The sequence below is a fragment of the Strongylocentrotus purpuratus genome, unplaced genomic scaffold (assembly GCF_000002235.5).
Source record: "Strongylocentrotus purpuratus isolate Spur 01 unplaced genomic scaffold, Spur_5.0 spur5_scaffold_7, whole genome shotgun sequence".
Taxonomy (NCBI): Eukaryota; Metazoa; Echinodermata; class Echinoidea; order Camarodonta; family Strongylocentrotidae; genus Strongylocentrotus; species Strongylocentrotus purpuratus.
Window position 1 is genome coordinate 4,821,699 of NW_022145613.1, and position 26,796 is coordinate 4,848,494.

General features: G+C 36.9%; 2 protein-coding genes across 11 annotated transcripts in view; both read right to left on the bottom strand.

Annotated features, from left to right (window-relative positions):
* LOC587119 (band 3 anion transport protein) overlaps positions 1-3,437 on the bottom strand; it is a 48,896-nt gene extending 45,459 nt beyond the window's left edge. For all 3 annotated transcript variants that reach the window (XM_030975024.1, XM_030975023.1, XM_030975020.1), the window contains exon 1: positions 3,305-3,437. The gene's annotated coding sequence lies outside the window, so the exon portion shown is untranslated. The remainder of the gene's footprint in view (positions 1-3,304) is intronic.
* A 4,374-nt stretch (positions 3,438-7,811) lies between these two features.
* Positions 7,812-26,796, bottom strand: part of LOC588892 (anion exchange protein 2) — a 65,377-nt gene continuing 46,392 nt past the window's right edge. For 7 of the 8 annotated variants that reach the window (XM_030974798.1, XM_030974797.1, XM_030974802.1 and 4 more), the window contains 16 exons: positions 26,342-26,540; positions 25,500-25,638; positions 24,322-24,360; positions 22,570-22,750; positions 21,493-21,803; positions 20,450-20,742; positions 19,769-19,981; positions 18,816-18,964; positions 18,033-18,227; positions 17,005-17,373; positions 16,428-16,517; positions 15,329-15,495; positions 14,655-14,908; positions 13,340-13,509; positions 12,328-12,498; positions 7,812-11,896 (listed from right to left, as the gene is read on the bottom strand). In XM_030974798.1, the coding sequence (XP_030830658.1) occupies positions 11,819-11,896; positions 12,328-12,498; positions 13,340-13,509; positions 14,655-14,908; positions 15,329-15,495; positions 16,428-16,517; positions 17,005-17,373; positions 18,033-18,227; positions 18,816-18,964; positions 19,769-19,981; positions 20,450-20,742; positions 21,493-21,803; positions 22,570-22,750; positions 24,322-24,360; positions 25,500-25,638; positions 26,342-26,540 (3,018 nt within the window). In that variant the 3' untranslated portion in view covers positions 7,812-11,818. The remainder of the gene's footprint in view (positions 11,897-12,327; positions 12,499-13,339; positions 13,510-14,654; positions 14,909-15,328; positions 15,496-16,427; positions 16,518-17,004; positions 17,374-18,032; positions 18,228-18,815; positions 18,965-19,768; positions 19,982-20,449; positions 20,743-21,492; positions 21,804-22,569; positions 22,751-24,321; positions 24,361-25,499; positions 25,639-26,341; positions 26,541-26,796) is intronic. The other variant, XM_030974799.1, reaches the window with a different exon arrangement.

Consider the following 26,796-nt stretch of genomic DNA (forward strand, 5'->3'; position numbering starts at 1 on the left):
GCGGGGGGGGGGGGGGGGGGGGGGTAAGAGGACACATTTTTTTTTTTTTTGGTCCCAAAAAAATCGCAACGACTCAGCCGACCGCTGAATAAGCGGGGGGGGGGGGGGGGGGGGGGGGTAAGAGGACACTTTTTTTTTTTTTTTTGGTCTCGAAATTTGGAAATTTGACATTTTGCTCCGTTGGGTGGGGGGGGTAAGGTCACCTTTTTTAGGTCGGCCATGGGAATAATTTTTTTTTTTTTTTTTTTTTTTAATAATTAAAAAAAAAAAAAAAAAAAATCCAAAAGGGGGGGGTTTTAGGTTTTTTTTAGGGGGGTTTACACACAAAAAATTTCCAAAGGGGGGGGGTTTAACCCCCCAAACCCCCCCCCCCTGCGTACGCGCCTGCATAGTTCTGATTTCACTGGCAGTGGCAAGTACCGGTTTTAGAAAAAGTACCCGGTAATCTACTTGTAGATAAATGTCATTGACAAAATGGTAGTACGGTAATACATTTTACGTAATGAATGAAATCAAATTAAACAGAGAAGAATATAATTTATTTGGCAGTTTTGGTATGAATTTGTTGTTAGCTTTCTCTTTGAAATTTGTATTGTTCTAAACTGATGCTATGCAGACCATGAGCAGTGTTGCTAGTACTACCTAGTATTAGTATTAACAAAGTTTTGAACAGCAATATATTTTTCGGGGAAGTGGAAAATAAACTAAAAGCAACAATATTGATGATTTGATTGGAAGGAGTTTGCACAGTTGATGAAACTCAATAAGACATGTTGAATATAATCAGGTAAATTATGATGAAAGAGAATGGAAGAGTAAGGAGAAAACAACAGGGGAAGAAAAAGAGATTTTTAAGAGGAGACATGAGAACAAAAAACGTGTGTGATGAGAGAGAGAGATAGAGAGAGAAATAGGGAAAAAAGGAAGAGTTAAATGAGTGACATGAATATACAAACAGATGGTAACTTAAACAAGATGCAAGAAATTACATAACTTGGGCTTAACAAAACTCGTCTTGATGACGTGCTGAAATATTAAAAAAACGTGGAAAATTGCAATTAGTGTTTTCAAGTTCACCAACAGCATAAATATAAATTAATTGCGCAGAAAAATCACACCCGAACAGTCTCATAGAGGTCTTCAATAAATGTTTTGCAAAAAATAATCAAGAAACAGCAAATTTGAATGCCTTTTGAATCAGCAAAATGGCTATTTTACCATAGTTGGCGCTAGTCTTTTTCAAGGAAATCTTGTTAAAATCCAATAAAACTAATTAGCGGATTAAATTAATTGCGCAGAAAAATCACACCTGAACAGTCTCATAGAGGTCTGAAATAAACATTTTGCAAAAAAAGAATCAAGAAATAGCAACTTTGAATCAGCAAAATGGACTATTTACCATAGTTGGCGCTAGTCTTTTTCAAGGAAATCTTGTTAAAATCCAATTAAACTAATTAGCATGTTATCTCATCAACGGGTGTACGAAATTTGGAGAACAAAGGTGTTTTCTCATCAGCAACTTCATCACAATCATTTGGTATAGTTAGTTTTCTCTGCCAAAGATGGGACTACGAAACTTTTTTTTTAGATGGTTAACTGGCCCTTGCCCCACAGTCTATAAATAGGACACAGAAGAGTCATGTAAACATTCTCTTTTTTGTTTGCAATTGGAATACACCTTCTTTCATTGAGATAGTGATTATTCTGCATGGTGAAGAATATAAGCAAAGTATAAGATGTATAATGAGTGGCTTTCATGGGAGGCGTAGCCAGCTTTTCAATATTAGAGGGGCAGCCAACCTAAACATAATATCTGGACCCAACATTAAAAATTATAACCCTTATTATAGCAATATACCATTGACTAAAAGCGCGAGAAATAATTGTCGCAGGAGCATGCAATTTCGGAGCACCAGAATTAATGTGTCAAGACCTAATTTCATGATGTGTCTCAATCTAAACAATCACGCGACCCTGCATGTCGTTTCACCGAACTAAATAAAAGTTTAACTTTAATCACGCAAATAAACCTAGTGGACATGGAAGTGAAAATGATGTGTGTTTGGTGTGAATTTTGACGATTTTTGCAGTTTCCACATGAAGCAACATAATCATAACCAAGAAGATAGACCTGGAAGCTCGACTGCTGTCTCAGCATTCTTCCAGTATTTGCGGTAAAGGTAATTATATCACGTTCATTTCAAAACTGACCGTCAGCTCATTTACTGACAGGAGGGGGCATCCGGGCCTGTGCCATGCCCTAAGGCTTTGCATGTTATAGCTCTTTAGCGAAAGGTAATTACAAGAGAGTCAGACCAAATAATGTTGATCACTGATCAAAGGTTACAAATGCAAATATATACCAAGTTGTAAAATTCAGTAAATAATATTAAAATAATGGACACGTTTTATTCTGAGATAACTGTATGCATTTATAGTTCATCATTAGGGTAATGAGGGACATCGAAGAGAGAAAGATGGAGAGAAGTAGATAGATAGAGAGAGAGAAAGAGAGAGAGAGAGAGAGAGAGACAGACAAAGATAAAGAGAGTAAAGATTTGTCTATGTTCACAAATCACATTACCCTATATTTTAAAGAAAGATAAGATTTCAAGCGTAGGCATTAACGTACTAATCACGCAAACATTATAACGCCAATGCTCTCAATAAAAAACGTTCACGTGTGTTCACATAATCAGACCAACTCCTTGATCAGACTGAATGAAAAATACCGCCATATTACATTGCATTTGAAGATATTCTTGCCTTTTGCCAATTTTGAAATATACAAAGTGGCAATCAGCTCAAAATAGCAAGACAAAATATTCACCAATCCCCTAAAAAAATATTTAAAAAGAAATGTTGTCAACAACAACATCATTAAACAAATACGTACAATTCAACAAAACATGTATAGGAGCGAGTCTTAAAGAGTAAACCACAATCCGTAACAGGACTCCTAGTTGGTTGATAAGTTTTAATGGATGAATAAACATAAAAATCAACTTTCTTTCTGGTGAAAACATGTATAGGAGCGAGTCTTAAAGAGTAAACCACAATCCGTAACAGGACTCCTAGTTGGTTGATAAGTTTTAATGGATGAATAAACATAAAAATCAACTGGATGAAATCATTTAAAAGTCGTTTTTTAATTTAATTTTATACCACATGATAAGATATAACTTCTCAGAACTAAGAATGAGTAAAAACTCATGTCTTCCATGTTGCATTTAAAATCAACAAACCTATAATTGAAATAAGCACCTTTCTCCTTTTGTAAATGCCAATTCTAAATTTATCCTACCTTACGCGAGTCGTCTGATGCTGATAAATCTTGTCTCCACACGCCAACCAGAGATAATGCTCGATGAGTCCAGCGATCAAGCCCTCCAACAAGCGACTGATGAGAAAGCCCAAACTTGAACTCAGCTCTGCATGAACTTCTCACCCAACGTTTATACGCTTCAGTGTACACACATCTTAAAATTGGGTTTCCTATTATTTTCATGCAAACACTACAATCATATTGGTGAGAACTTTGACCAATGGGGAAGTTGCACTGGAGCATGATCTCTGCGTGATACATTGAGCATTATTTGTGATCATCCATGTGCATCATACTATACATAGTTGTGAAATGCAAGCTCAGATTATTCATTATAAGATTGAAATAGGATTTATCCTTCCCCCTTCCTTTCTTTCTCTCACACTCCTCTCTTTCTTTGCCCTTTCCCATCTTGTCCTACACCCGGTCCTACCTAATAACATTGCATGCACATGCTTATTATATTACGCTTCTTGAGTATATCTACCACGTTCTTTTTTCTACACTGGTTTTTGAAAAGTTTATGCGAAATTCAGAAATGCAACTTTGCATAATATGTTATTTTTTAAATTTCGATGTGTACATGTGTATCTTTTGACAACTTTATAGTTGTTAAATCATGACGTTCACATGCTACAATTGCATTATTTTTCTCTTTAGTTGTCGAATACTATGTTTTCCATGGTTTCTGACTTTTGTTTACAGCACTTTACATCCTTTAGCCTATAGTTGACTCTTCCACGTAGGATCAAGCGAATGTACCTCCGATTTAACATTTACAATTCTTTGCCTACAAAATAATGTTTATAAAATATAAATATGTTGAAAGTTGATATCTTGAACTGGATATAAGTGCATGGTAAAATTTGCCCCTTCGACTCTCTCTTTCTATAAGCTGGTTGTGCTGCATTGCAGATTCTGCGAAGAAGCATAATTTAGTCCGTTTTTCTTTTTATAAATTATTAGACAAATCCCAAACAAGTGCTTCGAAAATCGGAACCCTAAAATCAAGCAAAGGAGTAAATTCGTTATTATTATACCATAAATAACCGGGTTCCCCGTTTGATCATTGCATTATGTAACCAAAACATACCCCTACTCAAATTCCCAGCTACCGTCTTGAGGCTATATTACAAAAAAAAACCTATTTCGTGATGCAAATTTAATGCATAATTACGTCTTTCTAAAGTGCCTCGATTCGAATGATTCCATTCACATGTCACGAATGATGTAATTTCATTAGCCAGAATGCAAAAAGCGTATATTACATTTTGTTTGATATAGGGCAAGCCATGTTTGTCTTACATAGCAACAACTAATGTATGCAAATCGCATTCTGACTGTAACAGCTGTTGAATGAATTAAATATTGTATCGTAGCATTCCACAAACATGCACGCATTGAATTTGATTACATCACCATACATGCCAACATTTGAAAATCAGAAATCTGTACAAATTATGCTATTTAAAAAAAAAAAGAGGAACAGTCCTAACTCTCCTATTCAATACTACAGACAAATTTGCATAGGAAGAGGAACACCTGCATTAAAATGATAATTATCTTCTCCCAAAAAGAGGAATGTTCCTCTTTAATCTAAACAGTTGGCATGTCTGCATCACGTAAATGGCCTCTCTCTCTTTACGCCATTACATCTTCGTGGGTTTGACTTATCTATTGAAACCGACTACATTGCCTAAAACGTTCTTTATCCCACTTCAATACATGGGTCCTCTTTGGTTAAATTGGCATAACTTTGTTTCGAGGAGAAACCCGGAGTCTGCTTTATTGTTGTCTTCTTCTCCTTTTGTTATTCCTCGAATTGGCCAATCTTTGAGACTAAAATCCTTTCATTTAGCGTTTCAAAGGTTAATCGTTCCGAGGTATTAATCGAGGTACCATTAAATTGCAGCTTACTGGCTTACAAATTAATTCTTTGTTTAACAAAGAATGGATTAAAATGTCTTGGTAGTGATTTGTCATGTCTTCTTAATAATCACACTCCTCTCTTTCTCCCAACTCCCTTTCAAGTCCAAGTTTATTCATATACCACACCCTTTCTCTCTCTTTCTTTGCTCACCCCTCTTTCTTTCCTTTAATATACATATTTTTGTCTGCCTGTCTTGCTTTACCCACCCCTCTCTCTCTCTCTCTCTCTTTCTCTCTCTATAATATAGATGACAAAGGTACATACTTATTTACATGTTTGAAAGAAATAACATACATCGAAAGCACAGCATAAATTTGTCATGATCACTAAAAGGCATAAGTTTCCTTTAAACAGAAACATTCCATCTGGTGTATATTTTCTGCTGTTTTTGCAGCTAAAGTATATAGCAACTTCTATGAGATGTGTTCCATATTACAATTATGGGACTATGAGAACCAATTCTGTCATAAGTAGTGTATGTTTATCATTAATTATATGATAAGGTGTATTCCCAAAGATCAGTTGCGGCTTGAACCTCGAAATTTTCAGACATATCTAATTGGTTGTTCAACTTGGGACATTTCAAAAATAACTTAATTGTAACATCGTGGTTTTATTTCCACATCGGATGTGTCAGGAAATTTGTGCAAGTGTTTTTTTTTTTAAATACACGTACAGATACCCACAATAAGAAGACTAAATGTTGTGCAGAAGGCTAAGCAATACACTATTTTTAGTATTTTGTTGAAGAATTACTATAATCTACATTTTGCATGCTTTTCAAAACCTCTTATATTTTATCTTCTTTTAAAGTTGCAAATTGCAAGAGGGGCAAATTCATACACACAAAAATCACTAACACACCATTTTCTCTCGCTATAATAACATACCTGCCAACATTTGAAAAAAAGAATTAGGAATTTTTAGCACGGTATGCCTTCAAAAAAAGGAAATTATTAAAATTAAAAAAAATAATATTTAAAAAAAAAAAATCACAAAAAAAAAAAATCCCCCCCCCCCAAATCAATATTTTCGGTACTAAGAGAACCCAACTGGAATGTAGTTCGAATTGCCGGCATCGGAATCTTTAGATTGCCGTTCGAATGCGGTTCACATGCAGTTGGAACGTTCCGAACAAAATGCAAGAATGTCCCGAATGCACCTCGTATGCATCTCGATTGCCGCCTAAATCTATTTCGATATTTACGGTACTAAAATAATCCAACTGGAATGCACTTCGAATGCAGTTGGAACGTCCCGACCAGAATTCAAGAATGTCCCGAATGCACTTCGAATGCCGTCGGAATTAATAGATTGCCGCTCGAATGCCTTTAGAACGTCCCGACCAGAATGTATAAATGTCCCGAATGCACTTCGAATGCCGTCGGAATCTTTAAATTGCCGCTCGAATGCGGCTCGAATGCGGCTCGAATGCATTCGGAACGTCCCGACCAGAATGCAAGGCTGTCCCGAATGCACCTCGGATGCATCTCGATTGCCGCCGGAATCTATTTTGATAATTTCGGTACTAATAGAATCCAATTGGAATGCACTTCGAATGCCGTCGGAATCTTTAGATAGCCGCTCGAATACGGCTCGAATGCAGTTGGAACGTCCCGACCAGAATGCAGGACTGTCCCGAATGCACCTCGGATGCATCTCGATTGCCGCCGGAATCTATTTCGATATTTTCGGTACTAAAAGAATTCAACTTGAATGCACTTCGAATGCCGTCGGAATCTTTAGATAGCCGCTCGAATACGGCTCGAATGCAATTGGAACGTCCCGACCAGAATGCAAGACTGTCCCGAATGTACCTCGGATGCATCTCGATTGCCGCCGGAATCTATTTCGATATTTTCGGTACTGAAAGAATCCAACTTGAATGCACTTCAAATGCCGTCGGAATCTTTAGATAGCCGCTCGAATGCGGCTCGAATACGGCTCGAATGCAGTTGGAACGTCCCGACCAGAATGCAAGACTGTCACGAATGTACCTCGGATGCATCTCGATTGCCGCCGGAATCTATTTCGATATTTTCGGTACTAAAAGAATCCAACTTGGATGAACTTCGAATGCCGTCGGAATCTTTAGATTGCCGCTCGAATGCGGCTCGAATGCGGCTCGAATGCAGATGGAACCGTACGTCACGAATGCATCTCGATTACCGCACGAATCTATTTTAATATTTTGGGTACTAAAATAATCCAACTGGAATGCACTTCGAATGCCGTCGGAATCTTTAGATTGCCGCTCGAATGCGGCTCGAATGCAATAAGAACGTCCCGACCAGAATGCAATGGCAGTGTAACTGGCAATACGAGATAAATATGTACCAAAAAGCAAAGACAAATTCCCTGCTCTATTATGCAGCCGCAACGCATGCAATACGTAAACTCTCAAATCGCGACACATGATAAAACAAGCTTAATTTGGCTTTAAGCACACAAAAATTTAAAAAATTCGTTGTTGAAAAATTGGAATATTCCGGATTATTCGGAAGGGTTGGCAGGTATGTAATAAATCTTTTTACAAGAAACAGTCACACAGATCTGTGATTAGATAACAAAGAGGATATGAATACTCATTCTTTTTTATTTCTGAAATAACAAAGGACAAATTCTCAAAATTATCCTCAACAAATTTGGATCTACCTTGACTGTTCTTATCTTCACATTTTGAAAGACATAACATAATTTGTTCTAGGTAGTCACTAGATTAAACATTCTCTCTTATTTACATATTGCTTGGAAGATCATAATGAATTTTGGTGAAGAGCAAAAGGGAGTTAAGTCAGTACATATGAACTTCACAAAACTTCCTTCTGCACCTCACCCACTGAAAAAGTATGGCAAACACAGTATGCATACAATGATGGGAAAGAAATATCAAAGAATATATATGTATATTTACATTATATACATGTATGACAATTAACTTTGGCAAATCTAAACATTTTACCAGAAAATAAGCAATAAGCAATATTAAAAAAACAAAGATTTAATCTGTAGTTCTCATATCTAAATCAAAAATATAATAATTGAAAACAAATTTTAAAAACAAATCAAATGCCTTACTACCTGAGTAGAATAATTTAGAATTTGTAAAAGAAAAGAAAAAAGCTTAAAATCCAGTACTTCAGATTAAACTTGGGTAAACTTTGACCAATAATGTTTTAATCTATTTTAGTGAATTCTGGTGGATGGGTAGTTGCACCTTTAAAATGTCTTGTTCAACATGCACAAGGACATGCTTATGTTCATTTATATACTAAATACACATACAAAGGAAAAATTCCCAAGACGAATAAAAATTTTGTTTAAAAAAGGGTAATCATTAAAATGTGTAGAACAGTAGAAAAGGTTATAGAAAGAAGGTGATTAGTTCATCCTCTTTATAAAAGTACAAACAATGATTAAGAAGCTCTGATACATATCTTTTAGTATTTCCTAAACTAGTGTAGCTATACTAGCCACTTTTGGTCTGGAAGAAGTTGTAGTTATTAACTGAAAGTAATAAGGTTAAGTACGTAGAAGTATTTTAAAAAAAAGAAGATAAATAAAGCAGTTGAAAATGCAAAGGGATGGATGTATGCATGAAGTATAGTCGACTCATCATGTTTTAAAAAATTCTTCTATATCAATCTTGGCTTCGTATACACAAAATATACCTATCCAAAAACACAATGTAAAATTGTTAAAATATAATGAAAACATAACATATGAGAAGGCAACATATAAAAAATAAATAGATTTGATGTCAACAATTCACAAGTGAAATATACATGTATATATATATATATGTATTTTATCTAAGTATAATACAATAATTTCGAATATATAATAGCAACCACTTCCAAACATCATGCAAAAAATGGCAATTCATCCTTTATAAAATGTTGCTAAGAGGAACAGTGAAGAGAAAGTTTCATAAAAATAGTTTCTGCTTATCTGCAATTCAATATTTAATATTGATGAAGGATGTACTCCCCTATTTCAAAAATTGTCTTTAGAAACAAAAAATGAAAAAGAAACGAGACCTAAATACATTTTTATTCATGACTCTATTTGTAAAGAAAAATAGGTTAGTTTTCAAATCAAGAGAAAGAATTTTTTTAGATCAAGTTACATTTCACAGTCATTGCACCTGTTATCTGCAATATGGAAGCTCATAGATCAATAATAATAACTACAATAAAAATGATTTTAACACAAAAATTCTCATATCTTCTACCGGCATGCAAGCAAAACTAATTGATAATGCAATATACATAATCAAGGAACCCCTAAAAATGTATAAAAGTATCAGTCAAAATCACAGGGCAAGACTAAAAACAAAGAATAAATTTTGTTTTAACTCTGTATAATTACAGTATAATAGGACATAATGCCCTTCTGGCTCTCAGCAGACCATATATGTGTGTAGGAACAAGAATATTAATGTTTAAAGCTCATCAAATTCTTAAATATACCATGAGCTAACAATATCAATACCATCAGAAGTTAACATATGTACATTTTAACTCCAAATATTTGTCCTATTTAGGCCTGACTGTTTCAAGAAGTTGAACATTTCTCAATGTTAAAATAAATTGCCTGCAACTTTGAAATCTAGAATAGTAATCAATGCTTATGGTATTGAAAGAACATGTTGATATAGGCACAGGTATGCTCCCAAAGTAATTTGCATCCTTGCCCTAAAGGTCTCAGTACTTAAAGGGAATGCAATAATAAAATAATGGAACTTACCTATACCCATTATTAAACGCTTGGCTATCACCATTTGTAGTGCTCTAACACTATCAGGGATCGTTTATAATTGTTATATTTTCATTTTTATCACGAAGAAAGCGTGATGGCTCAGTGGTAGAGCAATGGTCTTGTAACTGGAAGGTCCCGAGTTGGAAACCAAGTCGATGCATTATTCCCCTTTGTAGAGGGCATTAATTCTCATTATCAAGTTCCTTGGAGAGGAACTGAAGCCATCAGTCCCCCAGGTTGCTTATATACTTACAAGCACACACAAGCTTTCTTAGCAGTCAGGTAATACCAACAAACCAAACAACCAACCAAACTACTGAAAGATGCTACATTTAGAAGCTTGTAATATCCAGCATACAATATGTAAGCTAACTCCGACATGGATACACAGCATATATGTTTAGCATAATTGTGACTCCTGGAAATTTGTTCATAGACAATCTACTATGAATTGCAGGATTTTGACACCCCAGGTTTCATGAAGAGCACACAGTTAATTGGCACACAGCCAGCTCATGTATCAATACTTGGAAAATAATCAATTGCACAGTCACTAAGAGCTTTTAATTCTACATAATGTATACATGTATCCTAATAATGCATAAAATAATATTTGCAAGTAGTATTTGCAAAAATTCTTGTACAAGCACACCTAGTTTGGGATACACAAATATATACATATTAATAATTGGAAATTTGGAATTCTGATTGCGCATTTGATTCTACAGACAAATGTAGAGCCATTAACTACAGCACAAAATTACTGTAATCATCATATAGATTACTTTCATACAGCTTTGGCATTAGTATTACTTTGGCTTGTCTACTCTGAAGGTCTATTCAGATATAAACTGCTTTAAAAAGGAAGATGAAGAGGGAAAAAAATTATGCAGACTAGTAAAACCAGATTAGATTAGTGAATTGAGCTTCACATTTAAGGATCTTTTAAAACACAGATCAGTGGGTACACACAGGGGACATAGTTACACACAGCTTTGGTTTGTACTCGGTGTATCCCCAGGATATTGCCTTTAGCCATTCATTGACTCTTAAGCTTTTCATTTTTCTTGTTGGTTAAGGTGATTATTGTGAGCATCTATTGTATCATAAATGAACAGGACTTCAATGACAATAATGATAGCACAGCTCATGTAGCTTGGTGATCTAAAGCTCAATATTACTCTTGTCTATACACAGGAACCTTCTTAGAGAGCAACCTTTAACATTGGTGATATTCATGCACTAGGACTTGGTAATTGATGTTAACAAATGTCTTTTCAGATAGCTCTTAAGGACGTCCTGCAGAACATTACTTTAGAATGTCCTTCAAGTGAAAAAAAGAGGAAAATCATGCACCTTAAAGGTCTTCACTTTGCAAACTACAAATGTGATACTCAGGCAAATCAAAGCCAACACAACTAGCTTGTTCATTTTTCAGTTATTAACACTCCGAGAGTGCTCTCTTTGCAAACTACAAAGGTGATACACTGGCAAATTAAAGCCAGCACAACTAGCTTGTACTTTCTTCAGTTATAAACACCAGAGTGCTGAAGCATACAACACCAAATGTAGCACCAAGTGTATGGTATTACACCAATTAATATAAAATGCATGCCATGTGGATAAATCTGTTATAAAGACAGTTACAAGCATTGCACATTTCCTCTCCCTTTAATGCAATATACTTGATCCAGTTTAATAACACTGGGTGTTTATAAACTATAACACTAAATGTTTGGTGCTTGACATTTAATGTTTGGTGCTTGACACTCTTTCAGCTTGGTATAGTTGGTAGTGTACATCTAAACAGGCATGTGAGTAGCATGGTATTCATCAGCCATTGATCCACCCCCTTCCTCTTCAGATTCTTCACTGTCCAACTGTACAAAGAAAGAAAAAGCAAAAAACACATACATCCATTAGTTTACCGATAATGCAATCTACAATTTACAATACATTATGAGCTCATCTTAAACTTGAAAAAATAACCTAAATCACAAAACTGGGCTCTAAATATATGTACATGTATGCAATTAAGAATCGGTTTACTGTGTTCAAATAATGCATAATACTAAAAACAAAAGAGTTTCCCAGAGGCTTGTAATGAAAAGCAAAATATTATTATCCTAGTTACACCAACACAGCACTTCAAACAGACCAATAACTTGACAGTTCAGAATTATGTAAATGTTGATGTGTCTATTGTCAGTCTGGTGTTGGTCTTGTCACTGTGACTGTGGAATATTGTTCTGAACAAGTCTTTGATTAACTAGACTGGAAAGTCCAGTAATATGAAAGGATGAAGGCTTACTGCTTCAAGCTCCTGGTCAGTGTAGATGAACCTCATAAGCCTGCGGATTGCGACGAGGAGGATGAAGAAGAACGGGAAGCAGATAGCGATGACGGAAGTCTTGATCATCCAGACAGCTACTAGACATACCAGCTGGATGAAGGTGAAGAGATGGATCTTCCATGCTTTCACCTAATTAAAAGTTGGAGAAAAAACAATTAGGAGTTCAGTTCTTTCTGTGTTACTACATATACAGTAACAACTAAATCATTCATAGCCTTACCAAGTTTTGTAATATTTCTAGTATGTGAAAAATTTATTTCTCCTGATTTATATTTCTTGAGAATGTGACATTTTAAAGTTTACATCTAAACGTATTCAACAAAGCCCCGATTCAACCAATCCACCTTTTAATGTTGAGTTACGTAATGACAAAAAACATGAACTTTACAAGGGGTATGGGTAATTTAGTTGCTCAATATACATGTATACAAACAGTGATATGACATATGGTCCTGCATTTGCTCCAGACATTACTTTATCAAAGGATTAGGGTTTAAATCAGTGTTGAGACTTTGTGTTTAATGCTGGGTTTCGGGTTAGGTCAGGGATAGGTACATGTTCATGTATAATGTAGCGTTAGGGCCAGGGTCGATGTTAGGAATTATGTTCGTGTTATATATTGATCTAATCTATCTATTTATCTGCCCTTTCATCCATTTTTCCACCCTTCAACCCATCATTTAATCCAACCATCCATCCAACCATCTATCTATCCAACCATCTATTCATGTCTACCTCCATCTATCCGCTCAACCATCATCATTCCATTCATCTACTTACCATTCTGATATACTTGACATCAGGATGATGTTTACTAGGCATAAAGAAGACTTTTATCCTTTCAATCATCTGAAGACCACTCAATGAGCACATATCTACTCATCCATCCATCCATCCATCCACCAATCAAACCATCCATCCATACATATATCTATCCACTCAACCATCATCGATTCACTCCTCTACTTACCATTCTGATATACTTGACATCAGGATGATGTTTACTTGGCATAAAGAAGACTTTTATCCTCTCAATCATCTGAAGACCACTCAATGAGCACAGACCCAGATACATGAAGACTCCTAGTAGAACGGCTATAGGCACCTCTCTTAATAACGGTGCCATGTATAATGATAAACCTGTAAATCACAATAAATATAGACGATAACATTAATAACAGGTCTTTACTCTAATTTATACTTTTTGTAGAAGAATAGTTAAAACCAAATATAACACAACAGTTTAAAGTTTGTAAATCATGAAACAAGAATTTCTATCAAAACAAATTATTTAATAGATCAATATTTTCCTCAAAGATTTAATAAAATGAAAGTGAACTTGTCTTAAATTTCCCTTCACCTACATCTTCAGGTAAATATAACTTTTGATACTTCTCATGTAAGGCATGTAATCATTGGTTTAAGTAAGTGCCAGTACATGTTGCTCTTTTTTGTTGTTGACCTTATCTTGATCTTATTATGATATTGGATTGGAAAGAGTTATTTTGTCTGGATGGAGCCAGAAGGTTGTTAACTCTGTGTTAAAAGTATACAAATCAATGCTCTTCTGGCCCCGAACAGGAAATATGACCCTCAATAATTACGACCCGCTTAATGTTATGCACAAATAGAGAGGTCATGACTGGATGAGAATGTAACAAACTACCCTTACAGAATTAAATCAATAACCCTTCCTGTAATCAACACCCTTCCTGTAATGAACACCGTACCTTCTCTATCCCACATTCCAAATCAACAAGATTGTTCATTACAGAAGCACACCTGTCATTCTTATTGTTAATTTCACCATAATATTTTCAATTAAAATTCCAATAGCATATTTCTTGTTAATATCTGTCAATCATATTTTCTGCAAAGTCATTTGAAGAGGGCAGGGATTTTACAAGGTCACAGTTTTCTTCAAAATCATTAGAAGGGGCAACAAAAGTCTTTTAAAGTGAAAGATATCTACACTCCATTTACTGCAGTACATATAAGGGTTGAGGAAGCAGCTGAAAATATAGATGCATTTTCCTTGTGATAAATTAAATGATCATCTCTTATTATCAAATCATATGAGCTGTGCATTTCAGCGAAAACAATTCCAGCAAATGTCCGCAAGTTCGTTCATATATTTCTGGTATAAGCAGAAGCAAATACAAGCCCGTTTCTCAAAAAGTGTGATTTTATCACCAGAAACCAAGATTTGCTTTTAACCCATTCACTGCTGGATTCTCTCATTCCCCAAGAATGAGCCTAAATGTATTATTATCATTGAAACTGACCTATGGCAAGACTGACAAAGAAATTGGTCATCCTTTGGTCCTTGATATGATCAAGCCTTGGCTTGACACCAGGAGCATCTGTCCTGGTCTTGACGCTGAGACTGGTCACATGGGAGACTGTCCGGACGGTAGCAGCGCACATCCAAGGGAGACCTAGGATTCCTGAGAGGGCTGTGAGGAACCCCATGATGAACATGTCGAGATGGAAACCGGTCCCTTTCTTAAGCTTGTGCTCCTTCTTGTTAACAATGACCCTGAAGAGGTGGAAAATGAAGAAATTACGGTAAGCCAGATGATAATTTTTGAATTTTAAATTTACTCTGAAATACATGTAATTCATTATAATTTCAATTATCAATGATTATTGGGACCATGACTATGACCCATAACATCGTCATCATAATTTTTATCATCACAACCACTACCACTATTATCCATCATCGTCATCATTATCACCATCTTCATCTTCATCATCATCATCACTACAATTATAACCGTTATCATCATCATCATCATCATAACTATCCTCATCCCCCTCTTCCTCAACACCAACACCATCATCATCATCATAACTTTTCTCCTCTTTCTCCTCAACATCAACACCAACACCATCATCATCATCATCATCTTAACCATCATCCTCCTCCTCATCATCATCATACAGACACACTTACCCTGTGAGAAGCGTTTCCATATAGAGTAGGATGAAGACAAGGAATGCCGGTACAGAAGCACCTAGAATAGCAATCATTGGCATGGGCTGGGTCATACCCATGGGATTGATAACCCAGCCTCTCTGGGATGGATCCGTAGGAGCGAAGCCATTGCCAATACTGAGTTTCTGTGGGTTAAAAACAATGGTACAGGATTATAATCACATGGTATGGTATGGTATGGTATTTAGTCATCAACATTTCACAGCCAATGGCTGAATTACAGAGATTTTATTAAAAAAATAAAAAACATTATATTTACAATTCGTTATTTAACAATAATTCAACGAAAAAAAACCCAATTAAACTCATAAAGGGAAGAAAGAAGTAAAGCACAAATGTGGAGCGGGGAGATAAGGAGAGAAGGAAAGGAATGTTGAGAGAGAGGGAGTGGAGAGAGAAGGGGAGAAGAGAAGGGAGAGTGAGGGAGAGAGAGAGGGAGAGAGAGAGAGAGAGACAGAGAGAGAGAGAGGGAGAGAGAGACAGAGAGAGAGAGAGAGAGGGTGAAAGAAGAACAAAGAGAGAGAGGAACACAAACACAGAGCTGGTATAATATAAAACAAATTGAAAATGTAATTGAAATCACATAATATTACGTTGGGATTGACCCATTTTAAGGAATATTCAAGGGATAGTTGAATCGTTGAATTTCATTTAAAATATAAGAAAAAACAATTACAGAAAGTTCAATGAAAAATGACCAACGTCAAGTAAGGGACAATTTATCTTTCATAACAATGTTATTCTTGGCAAGAAATCTGCCATGGCTCTGCAAGTTGTGCCTGGGTACTGCGTAATTCCTTCTTTTTTTACAGTGAAGCCTGTATATAAGCTAGACAAGGACATTGGTCATTACAGGCAGTTGGTCTTTATGTAGAGGTTCCTACAGTACATTTTTAATGAGAAACAATAGCAAGGAGAAACAGAAAATGGGTCTATTTATACAGGTGGTCGCTAAAGGTTTCACTGTATTTTCAATACATCATATGTATATATATATGTGTTTTTAGATAAAAAGTATAAAAGCATGAATAAAGCAAAACAGTTTCTATGAACTCACCTGGAGATAGACATTCTTGGTGATGTATGATATGGTTACCATGACAGTGATTGCTATGGCGATGCCAATGTCACCAAAAGCTCTTCTTGACTGTAGTAAAAAGAAGAAAAAATTATTAGTCAAGAAACAGATGCACTATTATCAAAGTGGTGATGGAAAATGTGTGTCTACTGTTGTTTATGCTATTTATTTCTTCTATAAAAATTCTGGGTGGTAAAGGCCCAATAAGTTTATATTGTATGAATTATTACACATTTCAAAATTAGAAATATCATGCTTCATTTTATACAGGAAACCATAACTTTATATGTCAAATCTGAATATGTATGGTCAATTGGAAATATATTATTTAGTTTCTTACATACCTCTGTACACTGATAAAATTTATATAAGGTATGTTCTTTTCATACTTAACTGGACCAAAGGGATTAAAAGTTTCAATATCACAATGAGATTTCATACTTATTGGTGTATAAAAAGAACGGATTTTAAATGAACTTGAATACTTTTAGAGGAGTTTCATCTAATTATATCTGCAAAACCAACAGTTTGTCGTAATGAGGAACATTTAACATACCGTTCTCCCCAAGAATCTGCTGTTTCTAAACTGCCTGATGAAGAACGCTATAAAGAACGTGCCAAACGTCAGAATGATTGACATGAGTGTCGTGTTAGGCTTGGGATCCCATCCAGCTGGTACGTAACATTTCTTCTTCTTCTTCCCCCCTTTCTCGCCATATTTATCATCTCCATAATGAGCCGTAGCATTCATCATAATGTCATCAAAGTATGTAACATCGAATTGCTGTGGTGTTGACGAGCCTGTGATGGAGCTGGCATCGGTGGGTATTGCGTAGATGCTGGATGCGTTGTACATAGGTGGGTACATGGTGGTGTTCAGATCAGCGAGGCAGTAGTTCTCCTGAAAGGGATTCTGACATGCCACCTGGAGAATGACATAAAAAGAAAAGAGAGAAACAGAGAAATACAGAGACAGACAGGGTGAGACAGAGAGGGAGAGAGAGAGAGAGCAAGGCAGAGAAAGACAGAAAAAGAGACACAAAGAGAGAGAGAGACAGACAGAGAGATAAACAGACACACAGAGACAGAAACACCAAGCCAGAGAGGAATAGAAAAGGAGAAAATAAAGGAGAGATAATCTTGTGAAAGCTAATATCAAGAATAATCCAGAACAAAGTCTCTGAATAATAAACAATCATTTGTTATTACAGTAGTTAAATGGGAGTGATTACCATGACTAGAATGCTACATGCAACAGAACGCACCAAGTTAAGAACCAACCTGAAGTTGCCAATTTCAAACCATTAAATTTTAAGGATCAAGACTTAATCAGGTTTAGCAGTACTCTTACTGGGTAGATAACAACTCCTTACAACTGCTCGTATAATTTCTTGTTGGACAGCAAACGAAGTAGTACCCTGATGCTGTTCTCGACAAGACTGCTCACACAGAAAGATTAGAATTTTCTACCTCCATGTTGAAACCAATTTGCCACTATCATAATACAAACCTTCTGATTCGTGAAAGTACAATTTTAGCATTGTTCAAATTCATCAACCAGCGATAAAAAGCAAAAAAACTTACATATTTCAGTCCACTGACAGTCTCGTATATAAAGATGATGGATATGAGAAGAGCAAATATTTCTTCAGTGAATCTGGTGAAATGTCGGACTAGAACACTGCCCTCTACTGCCACGCAGATGGTTGCTATGAGAAACGTCCATATACCGATCCATGCGCGGAATGGTAACAGCTCGATATTCATCGCCTTAGAAAACTAGAAACAGAAGAAAAAGATATGCAGACATTAATGTCATCATTCAATATTCATGTTCTACATAGTATGCTGTCACCAAAGATAAGAACATGTTTTTAACTACCTGTACTAATCATTCTCAAGCCAATTTAATCAGTAATTATCATTATCAAACAGCTGTAATATTAAGATGAGTGTAGACTAGTTTTAAGTGGTGAGGAGAATCATTATCTTTAACTGCTCTAAAAGTATATATTACAAGGAAGACCACTTTGGCATAATAACATTTCTGTGGGCAGTTTTGTGTCAAAAAAATTAATCATCCAAAGAATGGTTGAAGATTTCATTCTGATAAACGATTTTGTTGAGAAAAAAAAAAGAAAAAAAAAGAAAAAAACTTTTTTTTAAACAGATTTAATTAATTTTGTATTTCAACCATTACCACCACCACCATAATTATCACTTTCACTACCACCATCACTCCTGCCAATATATCATCACCATCATCATCAAACAGTTACCATTAGCATACAATTCCATTTCTACCAACACTACCATGACCAACAGATCATTACATCGCCATCCTTCACATCCCCTTCATACCCTTACCAGTAAGAGGTTCTCCTCGAAGACCAACACTGGACCCGTAGGACCAACGATGATGAGTGGTTGCCCTGAAAGTAGAGAGAAGATGATGCCGTTGAGAGACGTGGAGATGATCATCTCCGACACACCCATCAAACCCCCGGTCATCTCACCTGTAAAGATATTAAGATAGTCAAGAAAAGCAAAAGTTAGTGAAATGATGGCCTAATGAAATAAACAGTGACAAAATATGAGTTAATTTGATTATCAATTTTTTGTAACATTAATTTAAATGAAATATCCAGCTCAGGTGATGCTCAATGCTTCTACGAAGTACTATTATTACCCTGACTATAACAAAGCTGCCCTGCCAAAATAAAAGCATTCAAGGAAGTATTGGGGACTAGCAAGGAGATAAGAAACAACTTTCAAATGTGCAGGATACATCTTTTCTATCAACAGTTACATTCGGAATGACACCTGGGGGGGGGGAGGGGTAAGGAAGCCATCAACCAATGGTGCAAGGTCTAGCAACAATTGCTCCATGCTTAATTCCAAACACTAGCTTAATACCTTACTTCAAATCTGGACCCAACACTATTGCCTAACCCTAATCCTAAACCCACCACAACCCTTACCTTGGATCATTCGCAAATTAAAGCCTAAATCAAATGTCACCAGAGCAAATGTCCCATCATCACCATGGCACAAGGAGGGTCAACCTACCAAATATACCCCTAAAGCTGATAGCTATACACTTTTAAGCGGAGTAGAGAAATACAAAGGCAGGTAGATAAGTAATGTTAAAGGACATCTGAGATTTATCCTCTCTAGGTCCCAACCTTATACCTAACCCTAGTCCTAATCTAAATCTTATCGCAACCCCAACTGTAGACCCCTGACAAAATAAAGCTAAAAGCGAATGTCTCGAGTGCAAACCTCAGATCATCAAAATGGCACAAGGATTGTCAACTTACCTAAGATACCACCAAATGTGATAGCGGGTGAGAGACATGCAAAGTAGAGAAAGACAAAGGCAGCCAGGCAGGTAATGTTAATGGAGTCTAAGACATCAGAGAGGTAGTGTGGATATCTTCTTCTGATGTCCCGGAAGAGACCACCGAACAAGCATCCTGTACGTTGCAGGGGGTCTCCATACATCTTCTCTGCTGTTAGGAACTGCTGCAAGGCTGGTTTGAGATAAACAGAGTTAAGAATGTGAAATTAAAGTAGTCCCCATTGTTTTTCCTTATATAAGACCAGAATGATGAATGATTAAATTCATGGCAGAGTCAAATTTTGAATAGCACCTGTAAATTACATTGATTGAAATAGTTAGGTAAATTTTTGTAAATTTTTATAAACCTGGGCCCGTTGCATAAAAACTTACCATTCATGGTAACTTTGCCATCAATGGCAACTACCATGGTAACAGGGCTCAACAGCCAACCAAAATCAAGGTTTCCATGGTACTTATCATTGATGGCAAAGTTACCATCAATGGTAAGTTTTGTGCAACGGGCCCTGCCCTTACCATCATATTTTTGATATCGGAGAATTATCCAAAGCAGTTGCTAACAGTACTTCATAACATCAACACAACTTAGCATGAACACAATGGTTCTATCTCAAACACACAACTCTATTTCATCCCTTACCCGCTGTATCTTCCTCCTTCAAGTTGAGCGTCTTCCTCCTCCTGTTCACCTTCTCCTGTTCTCTCTTCTGTAACCTGGTGATAGGCATCAGCAGCTCCTTATCCCAATCTCCCGGCGGCAGCACCATGGTGTCGTTGAGAAACTCATTGATGCCTACCAAGATGTCCTTCCTCTCACGGGCGGAGTAGGCGATGTTCCGGAAGACCTCGTCAGAGAAGAGGGTAGCAAGGGCGCGGCCCACCTCGTGGTAGTTGAGGGTTGGCATGGGAGGGCCGGTTACCAAGAAAATGTACCTGATGAAAGAAAATAGCAGAGAGTGATTGCTTTTGGGACTCGAAGCATGAGAGGCAATCAAATTATAATCCATCATTTCTGACATTTTTAAGTAAATGGTACATGACTTTTGAAGAGTACCAATCATGGGGGGAAATAATTTGTGTATAACTATATGTAGAATGTATATAATCAACCTAAAAGGGCATTCTATAGGTTAATGCTTAAGGAGTATGTAAGAAATAAAGGATAACTAGTGCTCAGATCCCATGTTTGTTTGATTTGGGTTTTGTGCCATATCCTAAGGAAGTGCATATGTGTGCGTTTCCTATTCTACTCAACGAGCCATTCTTATGTTCACTGAGAGTGTATTTAACTTTAATATCTCTTTGTAGATGTAATAATCCATGCTCAGAGTTTGAAGACAGCACAGCAACATGAAACTTTGACATCAAGAGCAAATCATGTTTTGGTGATTGGTAAACTGGAATTATGAATTTCGCTGCGACAAGTCCCCACTCCCCCCCAAAACAAAAAAGTCAATCCAGATTTGTGAAACAAAATATCATGTCCACCACATATATCCAATACGAAGCTTAAATGAGCATACAAGTAAGATTTAAAAAAAAATGTAAATACACCTAAAATTGAAATATTTTAGAAGATGTCTCTCTTCTCCCTCACTCTCTCCCCGTCTCTCTTTCTCACTCTCCTTTCCTTTCTTGTACAACCCCCCCCCCACCACCCTTTCTCTCTCTCTTTAAACCTACCTTAGTGGTATTGGCACCTCCAGTAAGTTCTCAAAGAGGATGGGTTCATCCAGCCGGACCAGGACCATGTACGGTGCCTCAAGGTACTCCTCCCTAGCAACCATCACAAGGGCGCCCTCCGAGTCTGGCGGGATCTTCTTGATGATGCCGTCGGACTTGTGCTGCTGTATGGCAGCTAGGGTTGTGGAGGAGAGGTTGCGGTTGATGGGCGGCCTGTTATCATTGTTGTCACCCGCGACCTTGAGGTGGATGATCTTCTCCTGTTGCTGGTGAGCCTCAATCATGGAGGCCTTGGATTCTAATTCCATGAACTACAAGTGGATAATGGACAAATAGGCCCAAAGTCACAAAGGAGGTTAAGGTTAACCCTCATTTACATAACCCATGGTTTAAAAATTAGCGCAAAATAAGCATACCTTGCCTTGCACGCGTCTAATATTGGACATCTGACTGTTTCACGCTTATTTTGCACTAATTTTTAGACCATTGTCTAAATTTAAACCTCCTTTGTGAATTCGGGCCATAAAGTTTCAGCTACCTTGTTCACTATTGCAGATCCAGTTTAAAGGCTATTGTAAACCTAATGAAATGATTGAAAACTAAAATGTGGAAGCAAACACTGCTTTTCTTTCGATTTTCAATCAATTCATATTGACAGAATTCAGTCTTTTCCTTGTTAGAATGTCCCTTGTGTAAAACAACCTTTCTTAACATTAACCCAAAGATATCTTGAGATAATCCTCTGGATGTACATTCCAAATGACAATGAAATCATCTCCAAATGATTAAAATGCCCCCCCCCCCCCCAAGGAGCAGATTTGCTTGCCCTAGATCGATGGAATATTAATAAATGAAACCATTGAATAAGACTCCCGAAATCTAGAAGGCTAACCACTGAAAGGATTCAGAATTTATGTGGAGTATTTAATCTTAAAATTCTACATCTAGATTCCATACTTAAATTCTATATTTTCCCCTGTCTTTGTGACCAAGTAGCCATATATATATTCAACATCTTTCTCAGCTTGGAAAATGTCAAATGATTTGTTTAGGACAGAAAAAAACTTCATCACTTACCCCGTTGCCATTGATTGCCGTACGACTGGAATCCTCCATGGCGCTCATGGATCTACTGGTGGTTAGAGGGGTGGAGTTCGGATCCTGATGCTGGTGGGAGGTGCGGTGGTGGCTGAAATCAGCGATGGTAGACAGCCGTCTTATGGATGCTCTCACGATTCCAGCTGGCTCTTCATGGTTGCTGCAAGATAGAGAATGAAATTGATGTATGTACAGTCAAACACAGAAATACATGAATGTATATACAGTTGCTTTTTTTTGACTAAAAGAAAAACAGGAATACAAAAATGTGCGTACAGTCAAACACAAAAGCAGAAACTGAAATACATTGTACATACTATTGCCATTACTCCATCCTGAAGAGTAGTCAACAAAGATTTAAGATTCAAAGTTTCAAACGAGTTAGAGAGAGATAGAGAGAGAGAGAGAAAGAGAAAGAGAGAGAGAGAGAGAAAGAGAGAAAGAGAGAGAGGAGAGAAAGACAGAAAGAGAGTGAGAGAGAGATAGGAGAGAAAGAGAGTGAGAGAGAGGAGAGAAAGCGAGCGAGAGATAGAGAGAGAGAGAGAGAGAGAGAGAGAGAGAGGAGAGAAAGAGAGGAGAGAAAGAGAGGAGAGAAAGAGAGAGAGAGGAGAGAAAGAGAGAGAGGAGGGAAAGAGGGAAAGAGAGAGAAAGGAGGAAAAGAGGGGAGGGGGGGGGTATAAATAGCATACATGTATTTTCATTACTATTAGACAACTGCACATACATGTTGGTGTAAGACAACAGCCAATGAACAATCACAATAGCACCAAACTAAAATAAAGGTATAGAGACACCAAAAGTGCTTGCAAGGGATAATATGTGGTCATGGTCATTTGTAAGTGAGGCCATTTGAAAGTGAGGCCATTCGTAATACGGTTAGTCAAAACAATGCCTGTGGGAAAAAGAGATGGGTTATCAATTACAGGACTGCAAATATGTCCTCATTAACAGCAAATGCACTGTTTTCATACACAGAAAGTCACTTCTTATCTATTCAGAGCGAGAAGGGCATTATCTCTGTATTAAAGAATGTAATATAATTCCCTTCTGCCTCTCAGCAGGCACTTTTAGCTCTACCCGATTCACACAGAGGCATGATGGCATAGTGGTAGAGCAGTGGTCTCATGACCAGAAGGTCCCGACTGAGTTCGAAACCATGTCGATACAGTAGTACACTTTGGTAAGGCATTATTTATCCTCATTACCAAGTCCCTCGGAGAGGACCGAAAGCCGTCGGTCCCCTGTTTGCTTACTTACAAGCACACACAAGCTTTCTTAGCAGTCAGGTAAAACAAACAAACCAACAATGTGCATTATTGAGACGAGAATACGCTTGATAACAGCAGTGACAGTGAGGGCAGTAGGGTGGGGGGGGGGATGATAAAAATGAACAGATGAACTTTGACATTTGCTCCAAGCCCACTTATTGCTGGTCTCAAATTCCTAACTTCAACCCTTGACCTAACATAATGCCCAAACCTAACCATAAACTCAAGTAGCCCAACGATCAAGATTTTATTATTATTATTTTTTTTTTTTTTTGGGGGGGGGGGGGAGGGGTCCAGAGTGAAAAGTTTGATGCCTCTTCGCACTTGCACCTGTTATTGTTGAGTTCTTCTAAAAAATCACTTGAAACACTAACCTAAACCCTAGATTTTTAATGAAATAGAGCAAATGTCAAGCCACCAAGGATGATTGCATGAAACTAGTGATATATGAAGTGTCTCTTACCTCATTGCTCTTAGCAACTTAGAATGATGCAGATGAATGCTGATGAGTCCATGAAGGCAATGAGAATTGTAATCAATAGCACAATCGTTATCCCAACATGTTGACAATTAAATACCGGTTACTGCTTTGTTTTACAGTTTTTGTATCCTTTCTCAAAATTTACTTACCTACTTTATCCATTACATTGGGGTTTCTCCTGATTTGATGGACCATTACTTTAATTTGTATGCATTTCGTAATACTACATGTGTATTATGTGAATGAATGGGTGGTCTTACAATTCACAATGACTAAAATGGGTATGATATTAAAAAGATGGAAAAATGAATAACCTACACCTTATGATTACAACTGATGGGAGAATGTGTTTGTGAAAATGAAATAAACTAGGAGACCTATGAAATAAAGGGAACTGACTTCTCAAAGTTGCTGGGTATGAGTAGGAAGAGAAATATCAGAGAAACAGATAAGTATAAGCCTGAGACAGATCAGGAAAAATAAGAAATTAGAAAGTATTGACATTTTTCAAAGTTGAGATCACTGATAATTTGGAAAACATCACATATCTCTGTTCTCCCTTTTACCCCACATTACTTATTTTCTCAACATTCTTAATGGAAAAAACTTTTTTTCAATAAGGAAAAGTACAAAACACATGGAGACCAACTATGACATCATAAAAATGAATGCAATGACAATGGGAGATTTTCAAAACCCTCATTGATCTCAGCTTTAAAAAAAATTGTAACTTTCATATTCCTTGACGATTAGTTCTCAGGCTTTCACTAATATTTTTAAGAATCTTCTGCTTCTACTGCTCAAGCCAAGTTTCTATACAGTGTTCAGTCCCCATGCACCCCCTTAATGACTGAATTCTCCCATACCAACAGATTTAGTACCAGAACCACAGCATCCAGGAATCAAAGGGTTAAGTCTTAAAGCCCATCTGTACTAGTGTACAGGAAGGATTAGACCACCCTGCAAGGTCACTGGACAGGTGGTTATCTCATCAAATCAGCTCTCAATTAACATAGGAAAAAGGGGATCATGGGGGACCAATGGTCACCGATTATGCATTGTTTGTTATATAGAGGGCGCAAGTAGCTATAAGTAGTGCAGTGGGGCTTTAAGTCTAAATAATGGGACTATGATGAGCGACTGAGTAAGAGATTACTAACCTGCCAGCGCTTGCCTTGAGCATCTTAGAGATGAGCATACGATCGTTTCTGCCCATGTTGTGTTCCTCCTCCAGACCATCAAGTATAGCGTCAAAGATGCCTTGTAAGGTGGTCCTCTTACAATCCAACAGCATCAACCCTGACAACATCAATGGAAAAAACTTTTTAATCTTTCATCTGATGTATATATATATATATATATCTATGAAGTCTATAATCTTGATTCTGGTAGTAATAGAAAATATAGTCACTCAGAATCAAATACAACTTAAACTGAATGCTACACGTTTACATGTTCCAGAGCTAAATCTCCAACCACCCCCTCCCCCTTTTTCCTGCAGATGTCTTGTCTTCCAGTCATGGAGTGACCAAACCCTTTCACAATGAATATCAACTTCATTTGCAAGAAATTAATAAGCTATAAACAATAAGCTGGACATTGGGTTGTAAGCTGTTTTAAACCTTTCATGGTTGAGACATATTTATCAGTAAATTATATCTGTAGCACCATACATTTCAATAATTATAAGTTACATTATAACCATACGAACACAAGATGGAGCTATTTACTTTCAGACAAAAACAACTATTGTGTTGTAATATCATCACAATGTGGGACCAAAGCTAAAGTACATTGGAACCTGTATATAAAGACCGCTCAAGGGAGACAAAAAAAAGTGATCTTTACAGGCAGGTGGTCTTTATGTACAGGTTCCTTCAGTATGTGTTCCAATGAGGCATCATTTTCAAGGGAAACAAAAAAATGTGGTCTTTAACGACAGGTGGTCTTTCTATACAGGTGGTCACTAAAGCAGGTTTAGACTGTACTGTTCTGCACCTACCATTTTCTAGCCCCTTCCTGAGCTGGGGTAAGCTGTTGAAGGTGAGGGAGGCTACATGAGGTTTACCCCACCTCTCTGACCCTACCTCCCAATCCTCCTCAAACTTGATCCATCTTGCCGTCTCCTTCCAGATCTTCTCCACGAAGCCCTCCTCGGACTGGTTCTGGTTGTACTGCCAGGAGTCCAGCTGCACAAAGAGCTGTGTACGACACCACAAAATAAAACATAATAGATTCAACTCAATTCACATTTATTTGGCAAAAGATAAAAATCAAAATGAAATCATTACAAATACCGTGATTGCTAAAATAAGTTAAAAACTTGTAAACAAGCAACCCCAAACATAAAAACATACAGATACAAAAATTATGGTGAAATATGCTACAATACAATTCAATACTAATAATGTTATATACTAACAAAATATATGAATCAATTATGTATTTCAATAAATC